The following is a 27,596-nucleotide window of genomic DNA, read 5'->3' as shown; positions in this document are numbered from 1 at the left end:
GAGAGAGGGCGTGGCCAGGTGGTTTCGCCTTAAAATGGCTTCAACTCTGCGGACACCGGAGCCAGCGGAAGGGAGAGCTTCAGAGTGGCTGCAACGCTGCTTGCCGTCGACAGATTGGGCCGGACTGGAGCGGACGTGAACTAGACAGCACCGGAGAGTCAACCTGTCTTCGCCCACTCTGCTCGCGCATCCCCAGTCCCCCAGCCCTGTCTTGAGCCGAGTTCGGGGCCTACTGGCTCGAGAGCCCCCCTCCGGGGTTCGGGCATCTCCGCGCGCCAGCTCTCCGTGCCCCCCCGGGGATACTGTCGTGCTCACTGCCCGCGGTTGGCGCGGGCGGAAGGCGGGGCCCATTGGGGACCGGCCGAGGCCAGTCGCATGGGCTCCCAGGGTCCTGTCGTCGCCGCGTGGGCCCGTGCGGTCCCTGGCGTTCCAGACGCTGGCAGCGCCACCGGACAAAGGGCCTGGGCGCGGGTGTCCCCGAAGTCTGCGCAGGTGACTTCCTCTACAGCCCACGGGGGCTTCCCTGCCGGCGGATCCCGAGCCCGCCCAGCCGCCGTCACCGCACCAGGGGCACCGGCTGCGTGGGACCGCAATAGGGCTAATACTGCCTTGCGGATCTGATGCGGATTGGGACTCGGTCCCAGAGGAGGCCCCCCACCTTCCCTCCTATTGTTTGGGGCCCAGGTGAGCGCACGGTTCTCACCGGACTCTGTTACACCACCTCCTCCAGGTCCACCCCCTGGGCGGTTCCGCTCCGGCCCCAGGGCGGGTGAGCTGGGGCACTCGCCCCTCCAGCGGCGGGACAGCGGGCAACGGAATCCCAAAAGCAGCTGTTGTCTAGAGAGCATTCCAGCTGCGCTTGGATTTCGTTCCCTGCTCTCCTGCCTGAGCAGCGCTCTGCCCAGACACTGCCGGGCCGCTCTGGTCTTGTGCCTCCAGATGCACCCCGACCAGAGGTGGCCACATGAGGTGGCCACATCCATCCTGATCTGTCCAGGAGCGCTGGCTAGGAAGAACCAGTCCTCGGGGTGGGGCTGGACGGCCCCACCTCGCTAAAGATAGCCATGCACTTCCTGGGAAAAAACCCCGCAACCGTCTCATGGGCCGCCAGCAGCTTAAGTCCGGCGGGGCCCATCTCTGCTGCCAAGAGTCCAGGCTGTGCACCTCTGGCGCAGAAAGTGCTTTGGAATGACACGATCACTCCCGTTGAGTGGGCACCCGAGAAGCCATCGGGAATGTCGTGTCCGCCCAGTGCTCTTTCGGCACCTTCCAGTAAGGCCCACAGCCTTGACCCAAAAAGAGGCCTTACTAAGCTCTTCCTGTCCCTAGATTTCCCTCATCCCTGGGCTGCAGGCTCCCGCTTCTCAGAGATACAGATAAGGTTTAGGTTCAATCCATTAGCAGGAGGGTGGGAGTCGCGTTCTATGGAAAGGAAAACGCTTGGGACAGAGGAAAGGGCTTTCCCACTGGTAGCGTAGGCTCTCCCTATTGACATCTGTTTGGCTGGGTCTCCTCATGGTCACCTCGTTTTATGGGCCCAAATAGGCTTGCTTCCTAAATCGAGAAGTGTTAAAAGGATTGAATGCTGGGCCAGGAATTTAGCTCAGTGGTGCCACCATCTGCCTCAAAAGCGTAAGGTCCCGAGTTTGATCCCTGGTACAAAAAAAAAAGTATAGCTTGCTGGCAAAGTACTGTACACCAGGGTAAAGTAGAAACATTAATGGTTAGCCAGGTGTGGTGGCACATGTCTGTAATTTCAGCCCTTGGGCTGAGGCAGGAGGATCTCTAAGAGTTCAAGGCTAGCGTGAATAATGTAGCCAAGCCTTGTTTTTTTTTTTTTTAAAAAGCTGGCAATTCTAGAAACCACCTTAAAGTTCTAATTCATTAGGTATCATGAAAGGAAGTTGAGCAATTTTATCAAACTGCATATTTATTAGAAATAACACCCATGGGCCGGGTATTTAGCTCAGCGGTTTGGTGGCCAAGCGCAAGGATCCAAGTTCAATCCCTGGTACCAAAAAAAAAAAAAAAAAAAAAAAAGAAAGAAAGAAATAACACCCATATCAAACGAGGAAAGAACCTGACTGCCAAACACAAGATAAAAAATTTTAAAATTTGTTTTGTTGTATGGGGATTGAATCCAGGGTCTTCTGAGCTACATTAGCAACCTTTTAGTCTTTATTTCACTAAGTTACCCAGGCTGTGGGCTACATAGTGACTCCAAGGCTAGGCTGAACTGTCTCAAAACAACAACATTAAAAAAGATAAAATTGCTCAAGCCGGGCTAGATCTTTCCATCCTCCTGTCTCAGCTGCCCACAGTGCTGGAATTACAGACATGTTCTATCACGCCCAGCTAAAAATGAGATTAAAGGGGGGGTAGTAAAAGAGTGTCTGTCTTTAACATTACTGTCTTTTATAGTGACAACACAGGACAATTTTTTTTCCCTCTCTGTACTAGGGATTGAACTCAGGGCCTTCGCACTGAGCCTCATTTCCACCCTTATTTTGAACAGAGTCTTGCTAAATTACCCCAGACTGGGCTTGAACTTGCGATCCTCTTGCATCAGCATCCCAGCCTGCTGAGGTTACAAACTTTAGCCACCATGCCTGGCTCTGACGCTTAATTACGTTTGGGACGGTGCAATGAAACATCATCGTACAGAGATGAGACTTTAACAATAAGGCGTCTGGTCTGAGCCCCCACCGGTCTCGAGGGTCCTTTTCTGATTTTCTTTTTTGGGGGGGGGGGCAGGGTCTCACTATGTAGTTGAGACTGACCTGGAACTCACTATGTAGCCCAGGCTGGTCTCGAACTGACAGCGATCCTCCAGTCTCAGCCTCCCGAGTGCTGGGATTACAGATGTGCGCCACCACGCCCGGCCCTTTTCTGATTATTAATGCCCGGCGGCGATGAGAGAGCGGACCCGGAGGTTTTGGATTTGAGTCCAGAAACAAAGCAGACTGCTTACTGGGCGCCTAGGGCAGGAAGCTGGCACCGCCTCTCCTCTGACGCACCCGTTCCTCCCGGGTCTCAACCAGATCCCAGTCTTCTCTGGTCCGTGCTGCAGGAAGTTCCGCCTTCAATGATTTGCTTCCGGTTTAGCTAGCGCCTTCCGGTCGTCATGGCGACAGGGCGTCTTGGGGTAGGGGAGATACTAGGGGCCCTAAATGCGGCTTTAGGGCCAGGAGACCCGGTGTGGTTCAAAGAGACACATGCCCGGCACCTGCGAGTGCGAGACTTCCTGGCGCCGCGATGCGCACTACAAGCGCGCTTCGCGAACGGGCAGGTGGGTGTGAGTCCGGCGGGATGTGTGTCCCAGGCCTGGCGGGAATCGGCGCCCGTTCACCCGCCCGTCTGCCCTCAGGTGCCCGAGCGTGTGCTCCATGCCCTTGTTGGCTTGCAAGGCCCCGGAGTGGCCCCAGTGCTGTGCTGCGCGCCGACACCCGCGGGCTTGTCGCTCCAGCTTCAGCGGCCTGCAGTCTTCCAGCGCGTCCTTGGCGCCGTGGCCTCCTATGCTACGCCGGCCAACTGCGCTTCACCTGGCCTGCGCATCCTCCTGCATTGCCCATCGTTGCGCTGCAGACCTGGTGCTCTCCGCTTGAGCCAGCTGCGCGCCGTACTCGTGGCTGATCACCTGGCGCGAGCTCTGCACGGTCAAGGGTATACGCAGGCCGAGGCCAGGGTGGAAAAGGGCGGGACCTTGTGAACAGGCGCAGAGGGTTGGCAATACGGAGCCACTGCACAGGCTGACGCCTCCGCCTCGCTTTACAGGGTGTGTGTGCGTTTAGTTCCCGCAGTGCCGGACCCGCATATGCCAGCCTTCCTGAAGAAGCTGCGAGTAGACTGGCCCACTGCCTCGGAAAGAGTATCGGCAGAAACCCTAAGAAGACTCGTGCTTGCAAAGTTCACCTCTGCCCAAGACCAGGATACACTACCCCCCGGTGTCCTGGGCAGACTGGACCTGAAGGAGCTGGTGGAAGAACAGGGCCATGGGGCTGGCTATGACCCCAACGTGAACAACTGTCTGGGTGGGACTTGGAGCCAAGCAGAGCAGAAAGGAGGGGTGTACCTCTGCCCACCTGGGAAGCCTTAGCATCTGTTCTCTTTGCAGTGACTGAGGAGCTGCTGTGTGTGTTAGCTGAGCTGCAGGAAGCTGTGCAACACTGGCCCGAGGGCAACTACCCAGTCCTGGTTAGTGGCTCCCAGTCCTGAAGGCCTTTAGCAAACCATATAGCCTAAATCTCTGCAGTGACTGTCCTCTTCCTTTATAAGGCCCCAGATTCTGACAACTGCATGGTTATACACGTGGTGAGCTGTGAAGAGGAGTTCCAGCAACAGAAGTTGGACCTGCTTTGGTGGAAACTGGATGATCAGGCTCCTCTCAGACAGGTAGGTTATTGATGATGGAGTTCCCCAAACTCAGAGGGTCCTTGAAAACTCAAGAGCCTGTTAGCTGATGGGTCTAGAAATTAGGGGAGATTGAATTACTGAGCTGGCACATCTAGTGGGTACAGAAGTCTTGGAGGTCTAAGGAACACTCAAGAATAGTGTTCCGAAGGGCTGGGCTTGCAAGGCACCAAGCCTGGTGGTTACAGGGTGAGAGTGGGTCAGGCGGGAGTAGAGGCAGATTTTGGTTCCTTGAGAGACTATGGATACAGGACAACACCAACTGAGCTTTGCTCCTGCTGTCTTCCACAGAAACATCTGATCTGTGGCCCAGTGAAAGGAGCTGGTGCAGCCGGCACTCTGATGACTGCCCCTGAGTACTATGAGTGAGTGAGGCTGGAAGGCCACCCCAGCCACAGTAGTTGAGATAGGGGACAGGGGTCTGTGCTGAGCTGTACCCATTGGCTCTTCTCTTCACAAATGCAGGCTTCGGCATGCCCAGGTGTGCAAGGCCTCAGCACTGAAGCATGGTAGCCATCTGGCACAAGGTGCACCTGGGAGACCCTGGCTGTTCCCTGGAGTAGGAGCAGGTCATTTGTATCCCTCCTCTGTGCTTTTTGTCTAAAGAGACTGATGATATGTACTCACCCAGACCCGGCATGGACAGAGATCTCTGAGGTTCTCACTGTGGCCACCATCAAGTTTGAGATGCTGAGCACAGCCCCACAGAGTCAGGTGAGCCCGGGCATTTCAAAGGACTGAGGTTGGGGTGACAGAGTGTGTTATCTACCCTTTCTGCAGCTCTGCCTTCATTCTCCAGCTCCTTCTCACTGACATCATCTCCACAAAGGGCACAAAAAGTGGCATCTTTGTCATGTATAACTGTGCCCGTCTTGCCACACTCTTTGAGGGTTACAAGCGCAATATGGAACAAGGTCTGTACCCCACTTTTCCATCTGTGAAAAGTCTGGACTTCTCACTGTTGCATGATGAGGTGAGTGCCCCTTTTGGGTAGCTGGCACAAGCAGGAGGCTTGGACTTTCCCTCCCAGCACCTCTGTCCCCTGCAGGGGGAGTGGCTGCTGCTCTTCAATAGTGTCCTTCCCTTCCCGGACCTGCTAAGCCAGACTGCAGGTCTGGCCTGCACTGGCCCAGGGCTCCACATAAGTGCTCGTACAGAAACAGTGAGTCTTAGAACACTAGGACAGACACAACACATTCTACTTTATTCTGGGCCAAAGACACAAGCCAGTGACTCAATCTCTATCTCTAGGTATGCAAGTTCCTGGTACAGCTCAGCATGGACTTCAGTTCATACTACAACCGGGTACACGTACTAGGGGTGAGCACACAGCAGAAGGGTGTGTGTGGGAGGTGCAGAAGGCTACAGAGTGAAGCAGAGGATGAGACCAGTAGGTCCCTTCTCCTTCAGGAGGCTCGGCCACATCTCTTTGGTCAGATGTTTGCCCGCCTGCAACTTCTAAGAGCCATTCGTGAGGTGCTCCACGCTGGCCTGGCTATGCTGGGTCTCCCACCACTGAGCCACATCTAACACCACAGAGAGCTCAACATCTGGGAATGTTTACAAAATCATCAACTGGGAAAAGAAAATAATAGCCACAGATGTTAGGACCTTGGAACCAAAATAAATTGCTTGTTACACCTATAGTAGGGAACAGGGTGTCTTCTCTGTCCACCCAAGCAGCACTCAACTCACCTCTAGTCCTGCTATGGAGTCAGGAACCCATGGCCACCACCACCTCTCCTTGAGGCATGCTGGGTACAGGCACAGACAGTCGATCCCTGCTCCACTGCCTGTGAGTAGGCCCCATACCCAGCACACCGGCCACCGTGGACACCTCAGTCATACCAGTTGTAAACCTCAAGCCCTTGGCCCCCAAGAGCACAACGGTGGCCAAACTCAGGGCTCACAGGCCAGCAGTCCATGTCAGCCACATCTGGCACATGGTACACAGTGCTGTTCATAAAGGTGGGCTCACCATGTCCCAAGCGCCAGAATGTCAGACGCTGGTCAATGGAGGCCGAGACCATGAGGCTGGGGCTCAGGATCTTGAGGCCTGTCACATGGGCAGCATGTGCACAGGGGACAGAATATTCTTCCAGCACACGCAACTGGGGCACCAACTCAGCCTCACCCACAGCTTCTCCCAGCTCTGGTGTCTCCACAGCAAGCACAAAGACGTGGAGGGAGCCATCCTCACTGCCACTTGCCACAAGATGGTGGCCCTCATGTGTGGGCAAGGTGTGCAGGCTGTTGACACCACAGCTGTGGGCCTGGAGAGTCATGCAGGGAGTGCCTAACCCTAGAAGAAGAAGATGGCTTTTAGGACCCTTGTGTGTGAGAGCAAGTGCGGTGGGGAGGGGTAGCCCCGGCTTCACACTAGTTACTCACGGGAGGGAAGGCCAGGGTCTGCTGGAGGCTCAAGGACAGTACAACCACTGTCCAGCACAGTGGTAAGGTCCCAGAAGGCCAGGTTGCCATCAGTAGCTGCACTGCATAGGAACAGCCGCCTGGGAGCCAAGGCAGGGGAGCCAAGTGAATAAAAGGGATGGAGAATAACAGGAACTCCCCACCCACCCAAGCAGGACCACCATGCAGCTCCTCACCGCCGCTGGTTGGGGGTCTCGTGTGTAAAGGAGTGGACCTTGAGGACACAGCGCTTGTGGTGGAAAGTTTCAGCAAGAAGCTGCAGAATTCGCCCTGAGTCCTGCAAGAGAAAAAGCCTGGGGGCCAGAGGGTGGCCCACCTCAACTCCTCCCCGACCACTCATTCTGTCTCCACCCACTGGGCCGGTGCACTCACCTCACGGCCCCGTCACTACAGGCTGCAGCCACAAGGGGGCCAAGGCCAGGGCGCTCAAGTTCACAGACAGCAAGGGACATGTACCTAAAACGAGAGCTGTCAGGGGCAGCCTGCAAATGCAGGGATACCTCCCCTGCATAATCCCACCTCGCACCCCTGCCTGGGAGTCCAAATTACCTGGTCTCAGGGTCCACCTTGATCTTGCGATGCCGATTGTGTTGCTGGTCCCAGTACTCATCTAGCCGGTGGGAGGAAAGGTGCATGACGTGGCAGGCAAGGCCACTTGAAGTGCTAGGGTCGGGACAGACCATGATGCTAAAGCAGTGCATCTCTGCTCGACCACCTGCAGACACTACATTGGCAGTCAGATTTGGCTGAGGATCATGAGGGCCACCTGGGGTGCTGAGGCCCCACACAGCCACAGCTCGCACGGAGGAGATATGATTGCAGACAGCTGTGAGGGCATGGGCTGAGCCTGTGGTCGTAGGGAGCGCCAGGACACAGACAGTAGTATCCTCACTGCAGGTGATCACGATGTCAGTCAGGCCAGGCCCCTCGTTACCAGGCTCCAAGTAGTCAGGCTCCTCCAAGCTGGGCACTTCAAATTCAGGCCCCAGGGTGATGGCACCCACACGTTTTACACAGGTGATCTCCCGGCCATGCAAACCCTCCCGGAGGATCACATGTGGCCGGGTGCAGCCACCCAGAGCCTGGTACAGCATGACATCCCCATCCTTGAGGTAGGAAAAAGCCATGGCTGCTTCGGTATCAGAGAAGGCCCAGGAGCGATGGCCTCCTCCACAGCTAACCACATGCAGCTTCTCATGTGAGCGGGGGCTCCATACCACGAACTCGTTGGCATGGAAACCCAGGATGACCATGCTCCCGTCAGGCACCACTCGAAGCCCAGCTACCCAGTTCATGCCCCGACAGGTCTTCTGCCGTAGGACGGGCTGGAGTTGGCTGCCTCGAACAAAGAGCTGGTAGTAGGTACCATCCCGCCCTGTGGTATACACATACCCAGCATGACAGGTGACTGAGGTCACACCCTGCTTCCCATGCAGAGAATGGAGGGTAGACACAGGGCTCCACTCAGCCACAGCATTCTCACCCCCACCAGTGCCACCACCCGCTCCGAGTGCCCCAGCTCCAGCCTCAGCATTGCCTCCAAACCCAGGGTCCTTGACCACTCCTGGTCTGGAGGGGAATAGCAGCACAGAACCTCGACGGTCCCCACACACCAAGAAGTCACCTGGGGGCACAAAGGCACTGCATGTGTGCCATCTCTGCTTGCTTGGGGGCAGCAGGTACCGGCAACGTTCTGTGACAAAGATAGCCTTGCCAGAGGGTGCAGCTGAGATCTCTAGGCAAGCCACCACTCCACCAGGGCCGGAGGCCAGCAACAGGAGCTCCTCATAGCCACGCAGGGCCCAGCTCAGGCTATAGACCTTCCCAGGGAACAGGGCACAGTCCACAGCAGCAGTTGGAGTGTTGATGGGGACAACCTTGACACAACCTACCCCATTAGCCATAGCACACAGTCCAAACCCTTCGGGACCAGGAGCTGCCTCCAGCAGGCAGTAAGACTGGAAGTGCTTATCCTCTAGCAGCCGCTCCCAACATTTGACCTCAAGATCATAGAAGTACAGGGCGCCTGTATCAGTCACTGCCAATAGTCGCCAAGAGCCAGCCAGTGTCACGGCCTTGAGGGTACCTGGCCTGCTAGGGGACTTGAAGCAGAGAGCCGAGACCCCTAATCCCGGGTACCCACGCCCTGCCAGGTGCCACAGACGAATGCCTGAGTCATCACCCCCAGTAATAACCCAGGCCTGTTTCTCATGAGCAGCCAAGGCCCGGATACCACGGCCCTGGTGGCCCCGAAAGGCTTGGAGGATCTCACCTTCATGACTCCATACCAAGCACACACAGTCTTCACCTGCACTGATAAGGTAATTCTCTAGCAGCTTGACCTGCCATACACGGGCACTATGTCCAAAGCAGTGTCCAATATTCTGTACCCGACCCCCAGGAACCCGCAGGTCACCAACTTTCCAGATACGAACACTTCGGTCTTCTGAAGCTGTTGCCAGCAAGCCCTTGCTTTCCAGGTAGGACATGCTGAAGATGACACCTACATGCCCACTGATCCGTCGGTCAGGTGCCACAGGCTTGTTGTCTTCGAGAGCAGCTGCTGGGTACCAGACTAGAAGCTGGTTGGAAACAGCGCCTGCCACTATAGTTAGTTCCTTCCAGGTCTCTCCAATCAGGCAGGCTGAGGAGAGGGTGCATCTGTCCATGCAGGGTACATCCTGCAGCATGCATCCTACCACAGGGTCATACAGCAGCACTGAATTGTGACCCAGGGCCAAGGCCACATTACCTTCAAGCCAGCGCAAATCCCAGATCCAGTCGGACATGTTCCATAGGCCAGAGCGCCAGAGCTCCCGGAAGCGGCTCTGACCCCAGCTAATCTTCACAATTCTGAGTCCCTTGCTTCCAAATACAGCTATCATGGCCTCTGAATCCAGGTCTCCACTGGGCTCTGGCCGAACCCGGAACCCATGGATAAGATAGTGGCCAAGCAGGTTCTGCACTCTCTTCATCATCCGCAGATGCCCACCAAAATCCAAGCTGTATACCAGGACATCAGGCCCCTCACCTAGACAGAGCCAAAAAGCCACATCAGAACTGCTCACCTAACTATGATGATCCATAGAGAAGAGATGGGGTAGTGAGACTTCTCAGCACGTAGCCTATGAATGTATCAGCAAAATCCTACAGCTTGAACATGAGAAAACCATTGGTCTCAGCTTTAGGTGGACTTACCTTTTCTTTTTCTTTTAGTTCAGGCTAGCCTTGAACTTGCTATGCAGCCCAGGCTGGGCTTGAACTCAAAGAGATCCTCCTGCCTCAGCCTCCTGAGTGCTGGGATCACAGGTGTGTACCACCACACCGTGCCCAGCTGGACTCAGTTTTGCAGTGCAACTCTCTAGTCCTCTCATCAATGACTTTTTTTCCTGTACTGAAGAATCAAACCGAAGCCATCTCACTGAGTTATATCATCAATACCTTCCTTTTCTTAATCTTTTATTTTGAGATAAGGTCTTGCTAAGTCGCCAAGTTGCACAGGCTAGCTTTTAACTTTCAATCCTCCTGCTTCAGCCTTCTAGAAAGCCGGGATTACAGCTCTGTGCCACCATGGTAGCACATGGATAGAATTTAAGGATTGTATATTGTTTGCTTTAAATGTACCAATAAACTTAATGGAAAAAAAAAAAAAAAACTCTATTTGCCAGGTGTGGTGGCCCATGCCTGTTATTTCAGTACTCTCGAAGCAGGAGGATCGCTGTGAGTTTGAGGCCTGCCTGTGGTACATAGTGAGTTCAAGGCCAGCCTGAAGAACATAGTGAGATACTGTCTCAAAAAAACCCAACGTCAACAAAAGAGAACTGCAACTATAGGTTTAGTCTCTAGCTTTATGACAGTTACAGCATGCATGAGACTCTGGATTCAATACCCAGCACCACTACAAACAAAAGTAAAGAATTATACTATAAAACATCACTTTGTAAGTCATAAGAAAACATTAATTGTGCTTTCTAACTTACATTTTCCAAGTTATTCCCGGCTTAAAGCCTTAAATGGAGTCATAAGAGTAAAGTCTGCTGAAAATGGAGCCAACAGCCAAGAATTCGGAAAGCAGCCAAGATGTGGAGAAATGTGAAGTCTTTCAGACCCAGTGAGTGGCCATGCCTGTAGCTATCCGGCCCCCTTCTCAAAGCTAGGGAGGGAACCCAGGACCTTATGTGTGCCAGGGAAGCTCTCTATCACTGAAGAACACCCCCAGGTCTAAATCTGACTTTAAAAAAGACTAAATAAATAATTTCCTCCTTGAAAAGAATTGGCCTGGGGATGCAGCCTCGGGTAGAGTGCTTACCTATAATGCTCCTTCACATGGCTCTGAGTTCCACCCCAGCTCCACAAAAAAAGAACAGAAAATTAAAATCTTAAAGAAAAAAAAAAAACAAAAAAAAACCTTAGTGAGACCTCTTCACCGCCCTTAGTGATAAGGTCAGATGAAGGTCTAAAACACTCTATCTAGCCTCCGCTTCCTTTTCCAGCTTTTTCCCTCAGGCCCCACACACGCTCCACTCTACAGAATTCTTTGCCCCCAAATGACAAATTCTCCCAACCTCAAGAGCTTTGACAAGCCCACCTTCCGCTAGGAACTTATCCCTAGTTCTGCCTTAGCTGTTTCCTCCTCAACAATCTTTAGGATTTTAGCTCACTGTAGGAATTTTGTACTTCCTGATCCATCATAGCAGATCAAAGCAGTCTATCCTCATCACTCACACGCACACGACCCTCTTGGGGCTAGTGGCTGCTCACTCAAGCCTGACAGGCGGCACCTGGTCTTGGGACCCTTATAAAACACTCAGTATCATCGGTCACTAGTGGCTTCCTATCAAGCCTTATGGCTTCCCAGGATCCTGACACCGCAGATCCTAAGCCTCTGAAGCCAAGCCACAGGCCTGTGCTTTCTGAGCCAGTCCTCGGAGGGACCCCAAAGCCCGCCTCTCCGAGAACTGCCTTACTCAAAAAAGGTTTCATAGGCAATTTCCCCCGACCCTCTTTAAAGGTCTTGCACTCCCCAGCTTTGAGGTGATGCCCCGCCCCGCCCCCTCGGACCACGCCCCCACACTCGGCGCAGAACCTCCGAATGCAGCATTCTCTTCCCCAAGCCACATCTTTCCGCGAGTGGGCTGCAGTAATAAAGGCTGCAATGATCACACCACTTTTGTCCGCCCTCCTCGGAATGGCCCTCATTCCCGGCCCGGGCTCAGCCCGCCGCCCGCCCCTACCCTAGCATCCTTTTGTCCCTGAACCCCCAACCCACTGGGGGGCTCAATTTCTTCGCCTGCCAGCGCGACTCGAGCCGAATCTCACCCGCTAATAACCGGTCCCCCACACACTCCAGCCCCGTAACAGGGAGGAGTATGAGCTCGGAGGTCGCCCGCGGCCACACGTAGTCTCCGAGAGCTTCCATGTTGAGCCTCCGACCCCGTTGCCACCGATGCGAAGACACCTGCACTCTCGCGAGAACTAGAGATCTGCGGGGCCCGCCCTTAGCTGCAGGCGCCCAATGAAGACCTTGGCCTCCAGCAGCCCGGCTTCTGATTGGCGGAGCCCGTGAGGATGGAGCCACACCGGTTCAGGCCTCCCGCCCCGTCTCCCATCCTCCGCCAACCCGGAGCTAGTCTGCCCGGCAACTAGAAGCCACAGGAGTTTATTTGACTGAGCAGCATGGGGTCCATACATAATAAATAACACAAACATAGGAACTGCACCAGGACTGTGCAGTTGGAGAGGACAAGAGCCAGTCCCAGGACCTGGAGGTGCGCGGTCCAGTGGGGGTCTGGGGCTGACCCTCCCTTCAGAGCTCCACGCGTGCGTCGCGGTAGGCTCGGTCCAGGGCCCACTCGGGCTGCAAGTCGGCATTGCTTTCGCGGGACAGGCGTGCCATCTCCTGCTGGAACAGGGCTTGTCGTGCCCGGCTGGGGTCCACGTTGATCCAGTTGTTGGCAATCCATTTGGTGCCGCGTGTGACCAGGCACCCCCCGTGCAGAGAGTAATCGTCCACGTCGCCCACCCAACCTAGAAAGGAGTGTGGCATGAGCACAGGACAGGATGTGAGGGGCCTCTGGCTGGGATGGCCTGAGCTTAACCCCAGACAGGGGTAGGACAACCGAAAGGGTGGGCCCAAGCCTCGGGACAGCTAATATCCACACCAAGGCTTCCTTCGGGGCTCAGGATTCCACCCAGCTAATGTACAGTCAACACCTGTGGCCCTCTGAAACTACTTTTACTGCTGTGCCTGTCCATAGCTCTGCAGCCTGGGTTGGTCTCACCAGTCCATGTCCCAGCTCGAGAGCAGTAAGGTTGAGGTATCAGGGAATGACAGAGGTTGAGATAACCGAAGAGTGGCACTGGTGCTGAGGTGGCCTACAACAGTCACTATAGGATGGGCCCAGGCTAGACAAGCATTTGGATGGCAGCCAGAAACAGCCCTTCAAGGTGGCATATAGGGGCTGGATAAAAGGAAGCTGCCCTCAGGGAACCCCCTGGGCCTGGCGATAGACCCTCACCTTGCCCGTCAGGCAGGTAGTTGTACCAGAAGACTGCTGTGCCTTGCTGAGGCTTGACACGTAGGTTCCCTTTATCACAGTGCCTCCGTGTGTCACGGAGGTCAACGTCATCCTGAATTAGACTCTGTGGACAGCCAAGGTGATGGAGTTTTCAGGCCAAACTCCCAGTTTTCAGGCCAGACAACCAAATGTACCAGTGAACCACTTGGGTCTTCATCCCAGGCGTGGATGGGTGTATACTACATTTGCCCAAGATCCTTGCCAACCCCTAACCCCAACCCAGTTAGCCCTTACCATTTCATCGTAGGTTCTGTTATCTGCTACAGGGAAGACAGTCTCGCCCCCACCGGTGACATTGTTCAAATAAAACAGCACTGTCATGTAGCTGTAAGACAGGGGGGCTGCTGAGCAGGGTCCCAATTAAGCATATTCCTAGGGCTTACAGGTGGGCAGAATAAGCTGTTCAGGTTCCCGGGGGCCAGAGGGCTAGGTAGTGATGGATGACAACAGGGTAGGCCAGTACCCACAAATCCAGTCTTTGACCGCTTGTGCCCATGTCTTTGGCCAAGATCACACTTATTAGATAAATTACATGGCCCTTACCAAGAGCCTGGCTGGGAAAGGCAAGCTAGTAGAAGAAGGAAGATCATGCAAAGGTCTTGAGGACTGAAGAGCCACATGAAGAGATCTATCCCTGTACCTTGGCAGGGGAGGTGGGCACAACTTTAGCATGTAAAGCTGAGACCTCAACAGTAGTGTCAAGATCAGTATCTAAGGGAAGGGGCAGGAGCTAGGAGTCCAGCCTTGTCCCTTCCTTTAGAGCTTTGGGGGCAAGTTTTGGTGTCTGGGGCTATCTGGGTCTGTGTTAACTCACACAGGCACAATGGCCAGCAGCTAGTCCATTCCTGTCATTCAGTAAACAACTTAGGGGAGAGATAAGGGAATTTATGACCAGAGTGGTCCAGGGTGCTCTGGGCCCCTTCCATTGTCAAGGGGCACACCCATAGGGCCAGGCTGTGCCTGTCATGGGGGTACCTGTTTGGGGAATCAAAGCCAGCTCCTAGGTGGGAGGTACTTGCCGACAGGAGGTCTCGAAGGGTACAGACTCGTTGGCTACCAGCTTGGTATGGGAGCAGATGGTCTCTGGGTACACAGGCCCGCTGTCCAAATGGGCATGGTAATGGCCTCCCTCACCATATCGCACAACCTGCAGCGGCTCACTGAGTTCCACGATCTCAGGTGACAGGCGAGTGAGATGCAGCACTCTGGTGGGCAGCAGGCATTTAGGTGGGCAGCCCCATCCAAGGCAATTCATAAAGGAGCTGGCACAGTGGGCCCTGGACCTGCCACAAGCCCCCTCCCTGACCACCCCCTTAGAAGCCCCTTAAGTCATCTTAGACTGGTCCTGTAAGAACAGGCAGGGGCCACACATGATCCCTGGATCCCAGCTCTGAGCCTTTTTCCCTGGATGCCAGGGAGAGACACCCACTGTGTGGCAAGGAGGTTTCTACTGAGTTGGGAGGACGGCAAGAATTGAGACCCTCAGTAATCAGGTTGCTTATCTAAAAGCCTTGCTGGCCAGGGATAGGGGTCCTTATGGGCAGAGATAAGGGGACATTTCTCTAATTAGCAGAAAACAAAAGCTTGATGTATTTCTTTCTTTTTTTTTTTTTTTTTTTTGGTATTTTGAGACAGGGTCTCACTATGTAGTTAAGACTGAACTGGAACTCATTATGTAGCCTAGGCTGGTCTCGAACTTACAGTGATCCTCCTGCCTCAGCCTCCCAAGTGCTGGGATTACAGGCATGTGCCACCATGCCCGGCAGCTTGATGTAATCCCAACTGTATATTGTTTGCCCACAACTTGCTTGTGTTAATTGCCTGTCTTTCAGTGGGCCCCATCTTAGTCTAAAACTGGAACTTAATTCTGAATCACTAGTGAATTCTGTTCTTCTGGCCCCACTGGAGGCCCTGCCCTGGGGAGGCGGCCCCAACTGCTCACCTCTGGCGGATGGCACGCATGACATGGTGGGCACCCTCCCCCTGGTAGAGCCATGTGTGGTGGCTGTTCCGCACCAGCTCGCTGGACTCCCCCTTGTGGCTCCTCATGTACGTGTGGAAGTCCCGAAGGTCCATGTTGGAGAATTCCTGCAGACTCAGCACTCCTGCACAGGGTACTACCATTAGTGACTGCCAGGCCAATGTGGGGAGACCAGTGACAGGCAGCACCTCCCTACCTACCCCAAAGGCGGCAGCAGCCCTGGCCCTGGGGACCATGTGCACTTGTCCCCACCTGGACTCTTGGGTCAGATGAACCTGGTTTCTGTCACATCGGGCCCTAAGGGAAGACCCAGAGAAGTTCATTTTCTCAGTTTAAGCCTTGATTTGGCTTCCAAAAGGAAGAAGCCCAACCCCTATTACAGTGCCACAGCAGAGCCTCCAAAGGAAGCATGAGCACATGGCCAAGGGGGCCACAGGTGACCTTGGAACTCCACAGGCTCTGGAGTGTGATATACACATGCCAACATGTAGAGGGTTAGGAGAGCGCATCGGTGATGCTGGGTCTCTGCCAGGGCCTTCCACACCACAGGGTACAACCAGGGCCTGTCCCAGAGTCTCCCTCATGACCTCAGGGCCCATCCTGGGTGGAACCCACCTGGCCAGTGCTCCCTACTGGGTGACCAATTCACCTTAGTAGAAAGCCAGGCACCTGGCCCAGTGAGGAATACCCACTGCCCCCAAACCACAAAGAAAGGCTCCACCCTCCTGGGACTGCAGAAGAGCAGTGGTCTTTGCTCCATGTTATTTTGCTCTGGCTAATCTGACAGAGAACTCTCCCCACTTTGGACCTGTGAAGGTGAGGGCCATACAAGGGCTGTGAATCTGATCCCAGCTCTGTGCTGAGGGCAGTATGACAGCTCTCAGGCCTCAACCTAGCCTCCTAATGCTTCACTCAGGGTTCACATGCTCCCCAGTCCTATTTGACGTCTGTCTCTTCCTCAGCTGGTCCAGAATTTGGACACAAAGGTGAGGGCTACACTTCAGAAACCCCTTTTATCTTTCAGTTGGGGGAGCAAGTCTTGCTTATATATTTTTCTTTGTTTTGGTTTTTTTGGTACCAGGGATCGAACTTGGGACCTTCTGCTTGTGAGGCAGGTGACGGCACCACTGAGCTAAATCCATCTTGCTTATGTATTCTAGGCTGGCCTAGAACTTGCATCTGTCCTCCTGTCTCAGCCTCCCAATTGCTGGGATCACAGGTGTGCACCACCAAGCCCAGCTCCAGAAAGCTTTTAAGGGTTATTACCAAAGAGGAAATCCTTCCATGACATCTCCCCTGGGCCCACATTGTCCCCCAATAGTTAGTAACACTAGCACTTTGATACTTCAGCAAGACTCCAGGTGGGCCGAAGAAAGGTCAAGGAGGCCTTGCTTAGAGAAGGGAGGCTGTGGTGAGGTGGACCCAGTGCCCACCTGGAAAGGTGCAGGGAGCACGAACAGTCAAACCCAAACTGTCTGGGCTCAGTGTTTCCTCGCTCTGGCTCTACACCCTCTGCCCTCTACCTACTAGTAGCCCAACTCCCTGTGTCCTAGACTCTGAACTCCTTCAAGGGGGTCAAAAGACTGTCATCAAGGACAAAGAGGTTTGGCTGCCTACCAGCTTCCCAGGGATGAAAGGAAAAGCTGGTTCCTCCCATCTGAAGTCACTATAGAAGCTGAGATAGAGGCTGCCAGGGGTGGGGAAAGGGCCCCAGCTTTTAAGATGGTACAGCTAGGAGTAGGAAGTAGTTCAAGGGACAACACTGTGGAGGGACAGAAGCTCACCATCACCGTTGGGATCTGCCTTGATCGCAGAGTACATCTCCTGAATGTTCTCAGGAGTCATCCACCGTCCATTTCCCAGGCGAGTCTGGGCCAGTACCTAAGACACAAGAAGGTACCTCACTGGGGTGACTTCAGTGGTAAAGAGCCATCAGAGCACATATGGCCCAGTTCTTGCTGTAGAGCTAAGGGCTCCAGTGATAGGACATGGGTGAAAACACAAGACAGCCTGAGGTTCCCAAGCTGAAAGGAGAGATGACAGGCAGGTCCAGAGGCCTTTGAGGAGTTGGCCAGGAAACAATGAGAGGCCTCGGAGCCATGGGCTTTCTCAACCCAATACTTAAGAAGTACTGCTGGCTAGAGGCAGAAAGAAAAAGATGCCTGTGTCACACTCACATATCCCAGCTGAGGGAAAGGGCACAGGGGAGACATGGCCACTGGGATCCTCAAGAAGACTATGCTAAGTGCACTGCTATGTGAACAATGGAATCCTCAATACTGCCAGACCTCTCTCAGTTCAGGTATGAGGAGCATGCAGAGAGAAATGCTGGCCACTTCAGAGCTGCCCCCCACCATCCACCATGAGTTCTGAGGAGCCCTCAGCTATCACAGCAAGAAAGCCAGTCATTGGGAGGAAAAGCACTCAGGAACAGGTGCAGCCAGGTGTGGTGGCGCACACCTAAATCCTAGTACTCAGGTGGCTGAATCAGGAGGATCGTCAGCAGTTCCAGGCCAGCCTGAGCTACATGGTGAGTCAAGGCCAGACTGAACTAGGTAGCGAGACCCTGCCTCAAAACAAAATCAAAAATAAAAAATCTGTGGCGATAAATTACATCACCCTTAATGGATTCTTCTCCCATTCTCTGGCATATCCAGAGCAGCAAGGGAGAGGCTCTCTACAGAAGAAAAGGGCCCACGGGCTTAGACATGCCCACACAGGCCTCTGCCTGTGGGGGTCAGAGCTGAGCTCGACATGCACCACACCGTCACAGAGATAGATACTCATAGGCGCACCCGCCCTGTGCCTACCCAGGCCCCAGGTCCAAACCTCTCGGAGTTGTAGGAGACCATCGTGGTTCTGGTCCAGCAGCTGGAAGAGGTCCAGCTGGCTGACCTGCACAGTGCTCATGGCTTCCTCATACTCTTCAGTGGGCAGGATCTGGCTGCGCTGTAACCCCTTCATCTGTGCCAGGTGGATGATGAGCCGACACTCCTCATCACTCAGGAAGCCAGGGATTTCTGCCAGGAGATGGGTAGGTGAGGCCACACACTGAACTGGGGCACTGTACACCCAGTGCCTTCCTCCCTGCAGGGTTTATAGGGTGCTTCCTGGTGGCTCCCAGGTCTGGAGGACTTTACACAACCTTTACATTTGCTCTGGACCCTATGTCAAGGTGAGGTATCCTGCCAAGGTTGGCTGAGATTTGGGATGTGGGCATCTCTCATTCATGATGACAACACACATTTTCCAAGGGGGTCCTGGGAGCTAAACTGGAGATGGGCTAACCCCCCTCCTTGGGGTGATACTGAAGGTCTGAGAGTGGACCTGAGGGTTAGGGCTTGTCTCCTCTTTTTGCTGAATATGTATTTTAAGAGTAGGAAGATTGTGGCTGGTTCTTATTCTAATTTTTGCTTTTTAGTGTTATTCAAATAAAAATGAACAAGGCTGGGCATGGCAGTGCATGCCTATAATCCCAGCACTTGGGAGGCTGAGGCAGGAGAATTGCTGCAAGTTCAAGGCCAGCCTGGGCTACATAGTGAGTTCAAGGCCAGCCTGAACTATAAAGCAAGACCCTGTCTATAAAACACTAGGGAGTAGCTCAGCAGTTTAGGGGCCCTTGGATTCAGTCCCCAGTACTGGAGGTAGAAGGTATCCAGTCACTGCCAAGAAGGAAAATGGCCTCAGGATGGGGGTGGTTTTAGTGATCCTAGCAGCCTGGATATTCAAAACTAGCCTGAGCAACTTCATGACAGTTTAGTAAGACACTATCTCAGAATAAAATAAGAAGGCTGGCATGTAGCTTAAAGCAAAGGCTTTGGGTTTAATCTCCAGAACCATAAAAAAAGCGATCTTATCAGATCACATGCAGCACAGGCTCAGGCCATGCACTAACTGCCCTAAACATTTCCTGCAACAACCCACTCCTTAATCCCTTCATGCACCCTTCCAATCCCATCAGTGACTTGCCCAGGGCCCCTGGCTGCTGTACCCAGAATCCATGCTCACACCCAGATTCAGCTTCCAGGGGTAGGTGATATGATCACATGTGATGACACTGAGGACAGGACAAATGCTCCCCCAACCCCAGCCTGCACAACCCTGAAACCCACCAAGCCCAAAAGGGTATGAGCCAGCCACTGGGAGCCAGCACTGCTGGACAGTGGGTTACACCAAACTGCTATCAACCATCACCTCTGGATTGCTTAACATATAAAATAAAAAAGGAAGGAAGTGGGGAGGGAGAGAGGGAGATGAGGAGGGAAAGGGGAGTGGAGAGGAGAGAGAGAGAAACATGGGTTTCTTTATTAGGTGCCAGTAATGTGTAGGCCCAGTGGAAATGCTGCCTTTATCACCTCTATGATGGATGTGCTAAAAGCAAACAGCTCAGTCATCATGTTAGGGTCTAACCCGGAGCTTTGCAAACATCTGCAGGAGTGAATACTGCCCTATGAAGCCCTCGAACTCAACTCGTCAAGCATAGGGCAGAGAATCAGGTGATGGAGACCGGGCTGTGGCTGCAGGTAGTGCTGACAATGCCATGGAGCTAAGGCACACTAGGGGCTACCCAGCGCATGCTCATCCCCCAAGCTGTGTGTGCTATGATGGAATTGTCCAAGAGACTGCTGGGTGACCTGTGTGTCTATCCACAGAGTTGTTGAAAAGGATTAAAGATGATCTTCCAGACATACACTTGCAGTGTTCCAGGAACTCCCTGCTCCTTACAGATTAAAAAAAAAAAAAAAATGTCTCCCTGAATATGTTTATTCAGATATATGCTTGCCATAGCTTGGCTCCAAAAACAAAATTTACTGTTGCCATATATAGAACCTCTAAGTGTTTTAACTTCATTAATAATTAATGTAGCCTGTGAGTAGTAACATATAACAGCTCACTGTATAAGATATAAAAAATAAATACATAAAGATCTAGGTCTTAGCTCCTCAAAGCTCTGACTCCCTGTGCCTCGATATTTTGTATCTTTTCTAAATAAGTCTCTCGCTCTTCCAGATCCCTGATAGTGCTACAACACTGGCCACACAGAGATGCAGCTGCCCAACGTGCTGGACCACAGCACAGCAGCTGAGGCCATCCAGCAGTGGGTCTGCTGGTTGCCCCTGCTTGCCTGGGAGTGCCACTCCAATGGCCACCTCTTCTTCTGCTCCCTCTTTGTCTCTGTAGGGCAGGGGCTCTCAAGTGCAGGGGATGGGTATCTTCAGCCAGGGCTTGCTAGAGCAGCTCAGCTCTTCACTAATCCTCTGAGCACTTAACAGTGCTGGATGCTGAGAAGGCAGAGAGGAATAAGACTGCTCCTGGTGAGAGAAGCAATGCCTATGGACCATCAAGGGACCATAATAATGCATATGTGGGCTTGGACCCTTGGTCTCTACCCACAAACCATTTAAGGCTCTTGAACATCAAGGCAGGGCAGGCTGCAGGCTGCTTCAGGCTGGGGGCTGAGAGTCACTTTCCAGCAAGGCATGGAAGCTCTGCTCACCTCAGGGATGCTGCCAAGAGGGGGAGCTGAGCCCCACCCAAGGGCTGTTTCTCCCAAATCCCAGTGGTCACGAGGCTGTTCTTCTGGTTAACCTATCCTGTGAAAAATATTCCCCCAGCTCCTACTCTACAGAACAAGGCTTTCAAAGAAGCCTCTGAGTAATGCCAGTAGCAGCAAGAATGGGTTCATTTAGAACTGGAGGACCAGGCCTTGCACTGTGTCAGCCCCAGCTCTAGCCAGACTGTTGTGTCTTTTAGGACAAGGGGGAGGAGCCTGATTTCTCCCTTGGGGGGTGATTACAGGCACATTCAGGGCCCTCCATACCTTCTTCATACACTGGACTGCCAGGGGCTGGGGGATGGGAAGGTGTGCTTGGAAAGCTGGAAAAATGCCTGAGTTAAGGGAGGAAAGTTGAGGACATAAGACCAGGAAGAGAGGGCTGAAGGCTGTGATATGCTGCAAGCAGAGAAAGTCAGAAAGCTAGGCTGTTGCTAAGTGACAAGAGTATTGTTGCCCAGCAACCAGGGAGAGTTCTGGGCCAGGGCAGCACTAGAAGCACCAGAGGCTCCACCTACCACCACCATTTCCCTCCACCCTGCAGAGTCATCTATCCACGCTGTAACCTAGCTCACCTCGCTATGGCTACCCCTGGCCAGCCATCTTGCACCGTGGATGTTTCTCTGCGGGCTATGGTGTCTGTGTTGCATGCTAGGGCAAATGAAAGAGGGAATTGCAAATGTTTTGCCTGGTGCAGGCTAAAAAATAAATTCCTTTACAAACATGGTTTATTATAAAAAAAAACTGAACAAAAAATTAAACTTGTATATTACAGAAACAATAATGAAATAAACAAGCCAGAAATTCTGCTTCGGAGATGGCATCCCCAGGAACCTGATTCCAAGGGCAGAGCGTGAGACAGGGGAGTTTAGTTAGTAGAAGGGACCAGTGGGGCACTCCTGGAGGACCAGCTAGTCAATAGCCACTTGGACCCCATTCAGCAGGGAAGGTCAGGCTGTCCTGAGGAAATAGTACGATCTTAGCCCCTGGGACTGTGACCCAGACTTAAGATTAGAGGTGTTAAAGACAGGACCACTGCCCGACTCAGTTGGTGCCCACCCTGCAACACCAACAAGGTGCAGCTAAATGTCAAATGCATACACAACCTCCTGCAAGGGAGGTACAGGGTGGCCACCTGCTGGTAACCACAGCCTATGCCTAGAGCTGGGGCCACTGAAATCTGTAGCTGGCTATAAGCAGCACCAGTGCAAAGAAGAGAAGCTAATCCTATCAGGGAGAGTGTGGGACTTTCAGTCACAGCCTCTGCAGTGCCCACGCAAACCATGTGTGACCTGCTAGACACATACAGAACCTTTTCTGTTGCCTGCCTCTGCCTCAAGAGATTTGCAGACCACAGGGCAGAGAGGCCTCAGGAACACCAGGACGGCACCGCTTCCTGAGCCCAGAGATCACTTGGCCAAGAGGCATGGAGTTAGGCTCCGTAGTGACTAGGTGTACCCAACAGGAAAGACTACCTTCCTGTCCTCCCCAGACCTGGGATGATGGCTTAGCAAACATCCTGTGGCTGCCCACAGGCTTGGGTACTCAGTGCTAAGGCTCAGGTCAGGCACACAGCCTCAAGCTATGCTCCCTTTGGGCAGCATGTTGCTTATGCAGCCACAAACTCAATTATTCCTGTCTGATCTTCTCTGAGTCCATGGCTCTGTGAAGCAGCAGTGCATGCAACAGCAGAGGTGTGCGTGGTAGGGCAGGGGGATGGAAGATGCAGAAAACTGCATTCATGCACTTAAAAACTTGAACTAATAGGCACACAGAAATGATTTCCCTACTTCTGGGCCTCCAGTGTTGTCAAGGGCACAGTGATCTGACATAGCTGATAAAGAATACATTTGGAGCTGGGGATTTAGCTCAGTGGTTCTGCCACCTGCCTTGCAAGCAGAAGGTCCCAAATTCAATCCCTGGTACCAAAAAAAAAAAAAAAAAAAAAAAAAAAAAAAAAAAAAAAAAAAAAGAAAAGAAAAAGAAAGAAAGATAAAGAAAAATGGGTTAAAACCCTTGATGGCTCACTAGAGGAGTCCCCTGCTGCCCTGAACAGGGTCCCAAGTCAGAAGGATGGGGGTAGAGTCACTGCACAAGCAGATAGGTTCCAGCGTGGGCTGAACACACAACCTCTCCAGGCAGCCGATTATCAGTGGAAGACACATACAGCCTGAACAGATCAACACTCCCACAAACACAGATCACCTCAGGGATGGAAGCATAAAGGACAAAAGTGAGTACAGAAATAGTTTCTGCCAGTGCTAAGTGCTGAGAAGATAAACAAGCAATGGTATAACAATGTGCTTGGGGCTGGGGATTTAACTCAGTGGTTCCACTGCCTGCCTTGCAAGCACAAGGGCTCGAGTTCGATCCCAGGTACCAAAAAAAAAAAAAAAGACAGAATGAGGGTGAGGCACAGTGGAGTGGAGGGAGAAATGAGCCCATGGAGAAGGCAATGTCCCCAGAGAAGTGATAATGACCCAGAAATGGAGCACTTTCCTTCCGATCTGAACAAGACTAAGTCCTCAGCTGATTCCCAATGTTCTGGTTTTTTTGTTTTGTTGAGACAGGGTATCACTATGTGATTGAGACTGAACTGGAACTCACTATGTAGCCCAGGTTGGTCTCGAACTCACAGCGATCCTCCTGCCTCAGATTCCCAAGTGCTGGGATTACAGGCGTGAAGCCACCACGCCCGGCCAATTCTCAATGTTCTGAATGCTTGGGAAATGCCTACCACAGTCATGTAGGTATTTGTATGTCCATGAGCTCAGGGTAGGGCCTCTTATAGCCCAGATCCCACATACCAAGTACCTCTATGAACAAGATGGGAAACTGGAAACTCTCCAATGAGAGAGATTGGGGTTTTACATAGAATCTTCCTGCAGTGGTGAGAATTCCTTCTATAAACATGGAGGCATCTTGGGGGTAGGACCCAAGTCCCCATGTTCCAGCCCACATCTTGAGCATCCTGCTTTCAACACTAGCTTCTTGGATATCTGAAGCTGTCAGGTCAGAGGTTCGGAGCCAAGAGAAGTAAGGTGGAGCCTACAGCAGGCCCATCCTCCTCTGGCTTTGCCTGCCTCTTTGGGATGAGGAACACAGCAGATCAAAGGCTGAACGGACAAGCAAGTATGAGAAGACAGGGGACACTGGTCCTCCTTGGGTGAGGCACCCTTCCCTGGATTTATCCAACACCATAGCATTGCAGAACTACCCAGACTTGGACATTGTCCTGTGGTTTCCGTCTCTCACACTTGGACTTCTTATGATCTCTTCTTTATTTGTTCCATCTCATTTTACAAAGAAGAAAGCCCCAGGTCTTTCAAGGTAAAACCTGGGCCATCTTTCACCAACTGGCCAGAAAGTAATCTAAATGTTTTGGAGGAAATGAGAATCACAAACAGGAAGTTCATACTACAGGTGCTCAAATCTCTTAATTATTCCTTTGGTTTTTGTTTTTCGGTTTTTTTTTAGGGTTTTTGAGACAGGGTCTTGCTATGTAGTTGAGACTGCCCTGGAACTCACTATGTAGCCCAGGCTGGTCTCAAACTCACAGCCATCCTCCTGCCTCAGCCTCCTGAGTGCTGGGATTACAGGCGTGCGCCACCACACTCGGCCTCCTTTGTAACTATGTGCAGAAATTGGGACTCACGTGATAGCCTAAGCAGAACAGAACCAGTTTACCCACGGTCAAATCTCTTCTGCTCCTTGTAATTCACTCTTGGAAAATTCATATCTGGATTTCTCATTCTCTGCTTTATAGGACATCTGAATATTAGAACGACTTTGGCCTTGTGTCTGTCATAACCTAATGTTTTGTTTTGTTTTGTTTTTTGTTTTCGGTACTGGGGATCGAACTCAGAACCTCGAACTTGCAAGGCAGGTACTTTGCCACTCCTAATGTACTTTTGAATTAGATAGGTACAGGTCCCAGGGAGGCAGATAAAACACAACCTTCTCAGTCTATCTATTCACAGCAGTGTGGCAGTAATAGGTTGAGTGCCACTCCTTTGGCCTGGCTCATCCTTCCCTGACAGCCACTCAGTTTGATTCTGTACTTCCTACAGGTCTTAACACAAACATCTTTTGCATAGAGCCACATCCAGGCTATAACAGCAAAATTTGGCCTTGTCCGTAACGAGGTATCATCACCGGATGCACCATGTAGAGTTGGCTGTTTGTTTATTTATTATGTTTGAATGTCACCTTTGGGGTTTTGTTTTGTTGGGCTGTCTTTCTTTTGTGATCAATGCTGTGTTCCCAACACCTGAACTAGTGTCTGGCATAGACTTTAATGTTATTTAACAGTGATAGTAACAACCAAGGCCCTTTTCTCAACAGCACTGGCAGTGTAACCTAATTCCCTACAAACAGCAGGCACGGGACATTCTTCCAGGTCTTGCCATAATACCCAGCCAGCCCCTCTCCCAGGGGACACTATGTTTGCTCCATCCCCAGCTCCCTTCATTTTTTTTTTTCCAGTACTAGAGATTGAACCTAGGGCCTCATGCATGCTAGGCATGCACCCTACCATTAAGCTACACTGTCCCCATCCTCAACCTAAAACTTAAAAAACAACAAACAAAAACCATGAATTCCATCTCCCAGCAGCCAGGGACTACTGAGGTCTGCAAATGCATGTCAATGACACCAGGCAGGGCTGCACAAATTTAACCTGGATAAGGTGTGTGGGTCTGCCCCCACCCCTACCACATGTTGACATCAATAGTCTTTGAGGAACTTTGGGGTCTTCATGGCTATCAGTGTGGTTGTTACATGCAAGTTCAATCATTGTAGCTTTTAGATGCCTGCATCCTAATCCCAGGGTCACCACTGAACTACTGCGTGAGCCTGGCCAAGCCACTGCAGCTCTCCATATCTCACTTCGTCACTCACTGGCCTCAGGGTGGGATTGACTTCCACCTCACAAGGGTGTTGTAAAACTTAAATAATTGCATGAAGCCCACGTAATAGGAACATGGGAAACATAAGCCATGATGCAGCTCTAAGTGGGGTCACCCTGAAAGGTTCTACCTACAATGGACAATCAAAAGAAGAATCCTGAAGGGCCGGGGATTTAGCTCAGTGGTTCTGCGTCCTGTCCTGCAAGCGCAAGGACCCGAGTTCAATCCCTGGTACCCAAAAATAAATAAATAAATAAATAAATAAATAAATAAGAAGAATCCTGAAGGGCTGGGGATTCAGCTCAGTGGTTCGGGTGCCTGCCTCCCAAGCACCAAGTCCCCAGTTCCATCTCCAGTACCCCTCCCCTATGAAACAATCCTGCCAAGAAGTAAGTAGTTACACAGCTGTCATCCCAGCACTTGGGAACCTGAAGCAGGATAGTGATTTTGATATCAGTCTGGATTACACAGTAAGACCTTAACTCAAAAACAAACAGGGCCAGGGACTTAGCGCCATGCCTGCCTTATAAGTGCAAGGTCCTGAGTTTGACCTCTGGTACTGAAACAAACAAACAAATCCCCACAAAAACAAACAAAAGACTCCTAAAAAGAATCTCAGAGTATTGGCAGCAAAAGCTGAGCGTGCCTAGTGCCCTTGTGGTAAAGGGGCACAAGTTGATTCACATTTGGACAGCCTGCTTCTCACAGATCACAGGGTCCACTTTGAGAAAGTGATTTCCGCTCAGATGCAGTGGCACAAGCCCATAATCCCTGCAATGGGGAGGCTGAGCCAGGAGGCTCTCTGGGAGTTCCAGGCCAGCCTGGGCTATATATAGCGAGCTCAAGGGCCATCTTAACTACATAGTGAGGCCCTCTCTCAAAATAAAAATAATAATACAATAAAAACTTAAAAGAGAGCATGATTTCTTCTAGAAGCCCGATACCAGCTGGGACCTGGTTGTCAGTCTCCTACCCTTCCTCTGTTCTAGAAGGTGACAGAATTAGTGATAGCATAAAATGTCCAAAGACAATTTCAATGTACACATAGGCATTGTGAAGCCCTGTGATGGAAAAGTCCCCTGCAGGAAGGACAGCTGAGAGGGGAGTGTGAAAAGGTTGCCCTATTCCCCTATTTGGTGAGGGCAGGCTGCTCTGAACAGCTATCTTCAAAACAAAAAGCACGTGGTTGAAAGAGGCCTTCAGTGAACCCCACAGCCCCTGGCCCTTCCTGGAAGTGCCTGGTGGACTTACCGAAGAGCAGCGGCTTGAGGCTGAGGGTTCGAATGACATGGTCCTTGCCGGTGACCAGCTGTACCTTGCGCTCGTAGCCCACCTGAGGGAAAGGCGCATGGCTGAGGACCTTAGTCGGGTGCGGCCGCGGGAGGCCCGGGGTGGGGGCAAGGCAGGGGATCCTCACCTTGATACCTTCCAGCCGGGTGAGGGGACCCAAGGTAGGGACGGCCAGAGGGCCCGGGGGGCGGCGCGGGGGTCCGGGCTCGGTGCTGTCATCGCCGTTGCTGTAGTGCACGAAGAGCAGCAGGGCCAGCACGTTGCCCAGGTACAGGTGCACAAACACCATCAGCACCAGGAAGTAGGCACGCGAGCAGATGCCGCGGGGCTTGCACAGCGGCTGCACCGTCTGGTCTTCGTCGTCTCCTGGCCTGGCCCCAACCGCTACACCGCGGGGTTCAGGGGGCGCCCACTGCAGACTAGCGGCCTCCGCCAGCTCCCCAGCT

The 27,596-nt window shown here is 52.5% G+C and overlaps 3 protein-coding genes across 5 annotated transcripts; 1 reads left to right on the top strand and 2 right to left on the bottom strand.

Moving 5' to 3' along the window:
* The first annotated feature begins 3,087 nt into the window (after window positions 1–3,087).
* Dalrd3 (DALR anticodon binding domain containing 3) lies at window positions 3,088–6,046 on the top strand. 2 transcript variants are annotated; one of them, XM_010615617.3, is made up of 12 exons: window positions 3,088–3,289; window positions 3,368–3,663; window positions 3,775–4,031; window positions 4,115–4,194; window positions 4,276–4,392; window positions 4,702–4,775; window positions 4,876–4,937; window positions 5,042–5,124; window positions 5,210–5,383; window positions 5,459–5,572; window positions 5,662–5,730; window positions 5,821–6,046. In XM_010615617.3, exons 1-12 carry the CDS (start codon window positions 3,125–3,127, stop codon window positions 5,938–5,940), a joined length of 1,611 nt encoding a protein of 536 aa, XP_010613919.1. In that variant the 5' UTR covers window positions 3,088–3,124; the 3' UTR covers window positions 5,941–6,046. The 2 variants fall into 2 exon arrangements, with proteins under 2 accessions (XP_010613919.1, XP_010613918.1); XM_010615616.3 differs by having other exon boundaries at window positions 5,662–6,046.
* Window positions 5,596–12,317, bottom strand: Wdr6 (WD repeat domain 6). 2 transcript variants are annotated; one of them, XM_010615614.2, is made up of 6 exons: window positions 12,160–12,317; window positions 7,390–9,871; window positions 7,213–7,308; window positions 7,017–7,133; window positions 6,802–6,920; window positions 5,596–6,712 (listed from the first exon to the last, which is right to left on the bottom strand). In XM_010615614.2, the coding sequence occupies exons 1-6, from the start codon at window positions 12,257–12,259 to the stop codon at window positions 6,249–6,251; spliced, it is 3,378 nt and encodes a 1,125-aa protein (XP_010613916.1). In that variant the 5' UTR covers window positions 12,260–12,317; the 3' UTR covers window positions 5,596–6,248. The 2 variants fall into 2 exon arrangements, with proteins under 2 accessions (XP_010613916.1, XP_010613917.1); XM_010615615.3 differs by having other exon boundaries at window positions 7,213–7,296; window positions 12,160–12,316.
* A 145-nt stretch (window positions 12,318–12,462) lies between these two features.
* On the bottom strand, window positions 12,463–27,592 carry P4htm (prolyl 4-hydroxylase, transmembrane; the record flags this gene model as incomplete). The annotated part of the gene is made up of 9 exons (XM_010615657.2): window positions 12,463–12,867; window positions 13,359–13,482; window positions 13,653–13,743; window positions 14,438–14,623; window positions 15,361–15,523; window positions 17,184–17,280; window positions 18,229–18,419; window positions 27,112–27,193; window positions 27,278–27,592. Coding segments are annotated over 9 exons (1,470 nt in total), but the record flags the coding sequence as incomplete, so codon positions are not given.
* Window positions 27,593–27,596: the final 4 nt, after the last annotated feature.

The sequence above is a fragment of the Fukomys damarensis genome, unplaced genomic scaffold (assembly GCF_012274545.1).
Source record: "Fukomys damarensis isolate Sample0158 unplaced genomic scaffold, DMR_v1.0_HiC HiC_scaffold_37, whole genome shotgun sequence".
In the NCBI taxonomy this organism is placed as follows: domain Eukaryota; kingdom Metazoa; phylum Chordata; class Mammalia; order Rodentia; family Bathyergidae; genus Fukomys; species Fukomys damarensis.
Note: the sequence above shows the minus strand (reverse complement) of the source record. Positions and strands in the feature narration are given on the sequence as shown.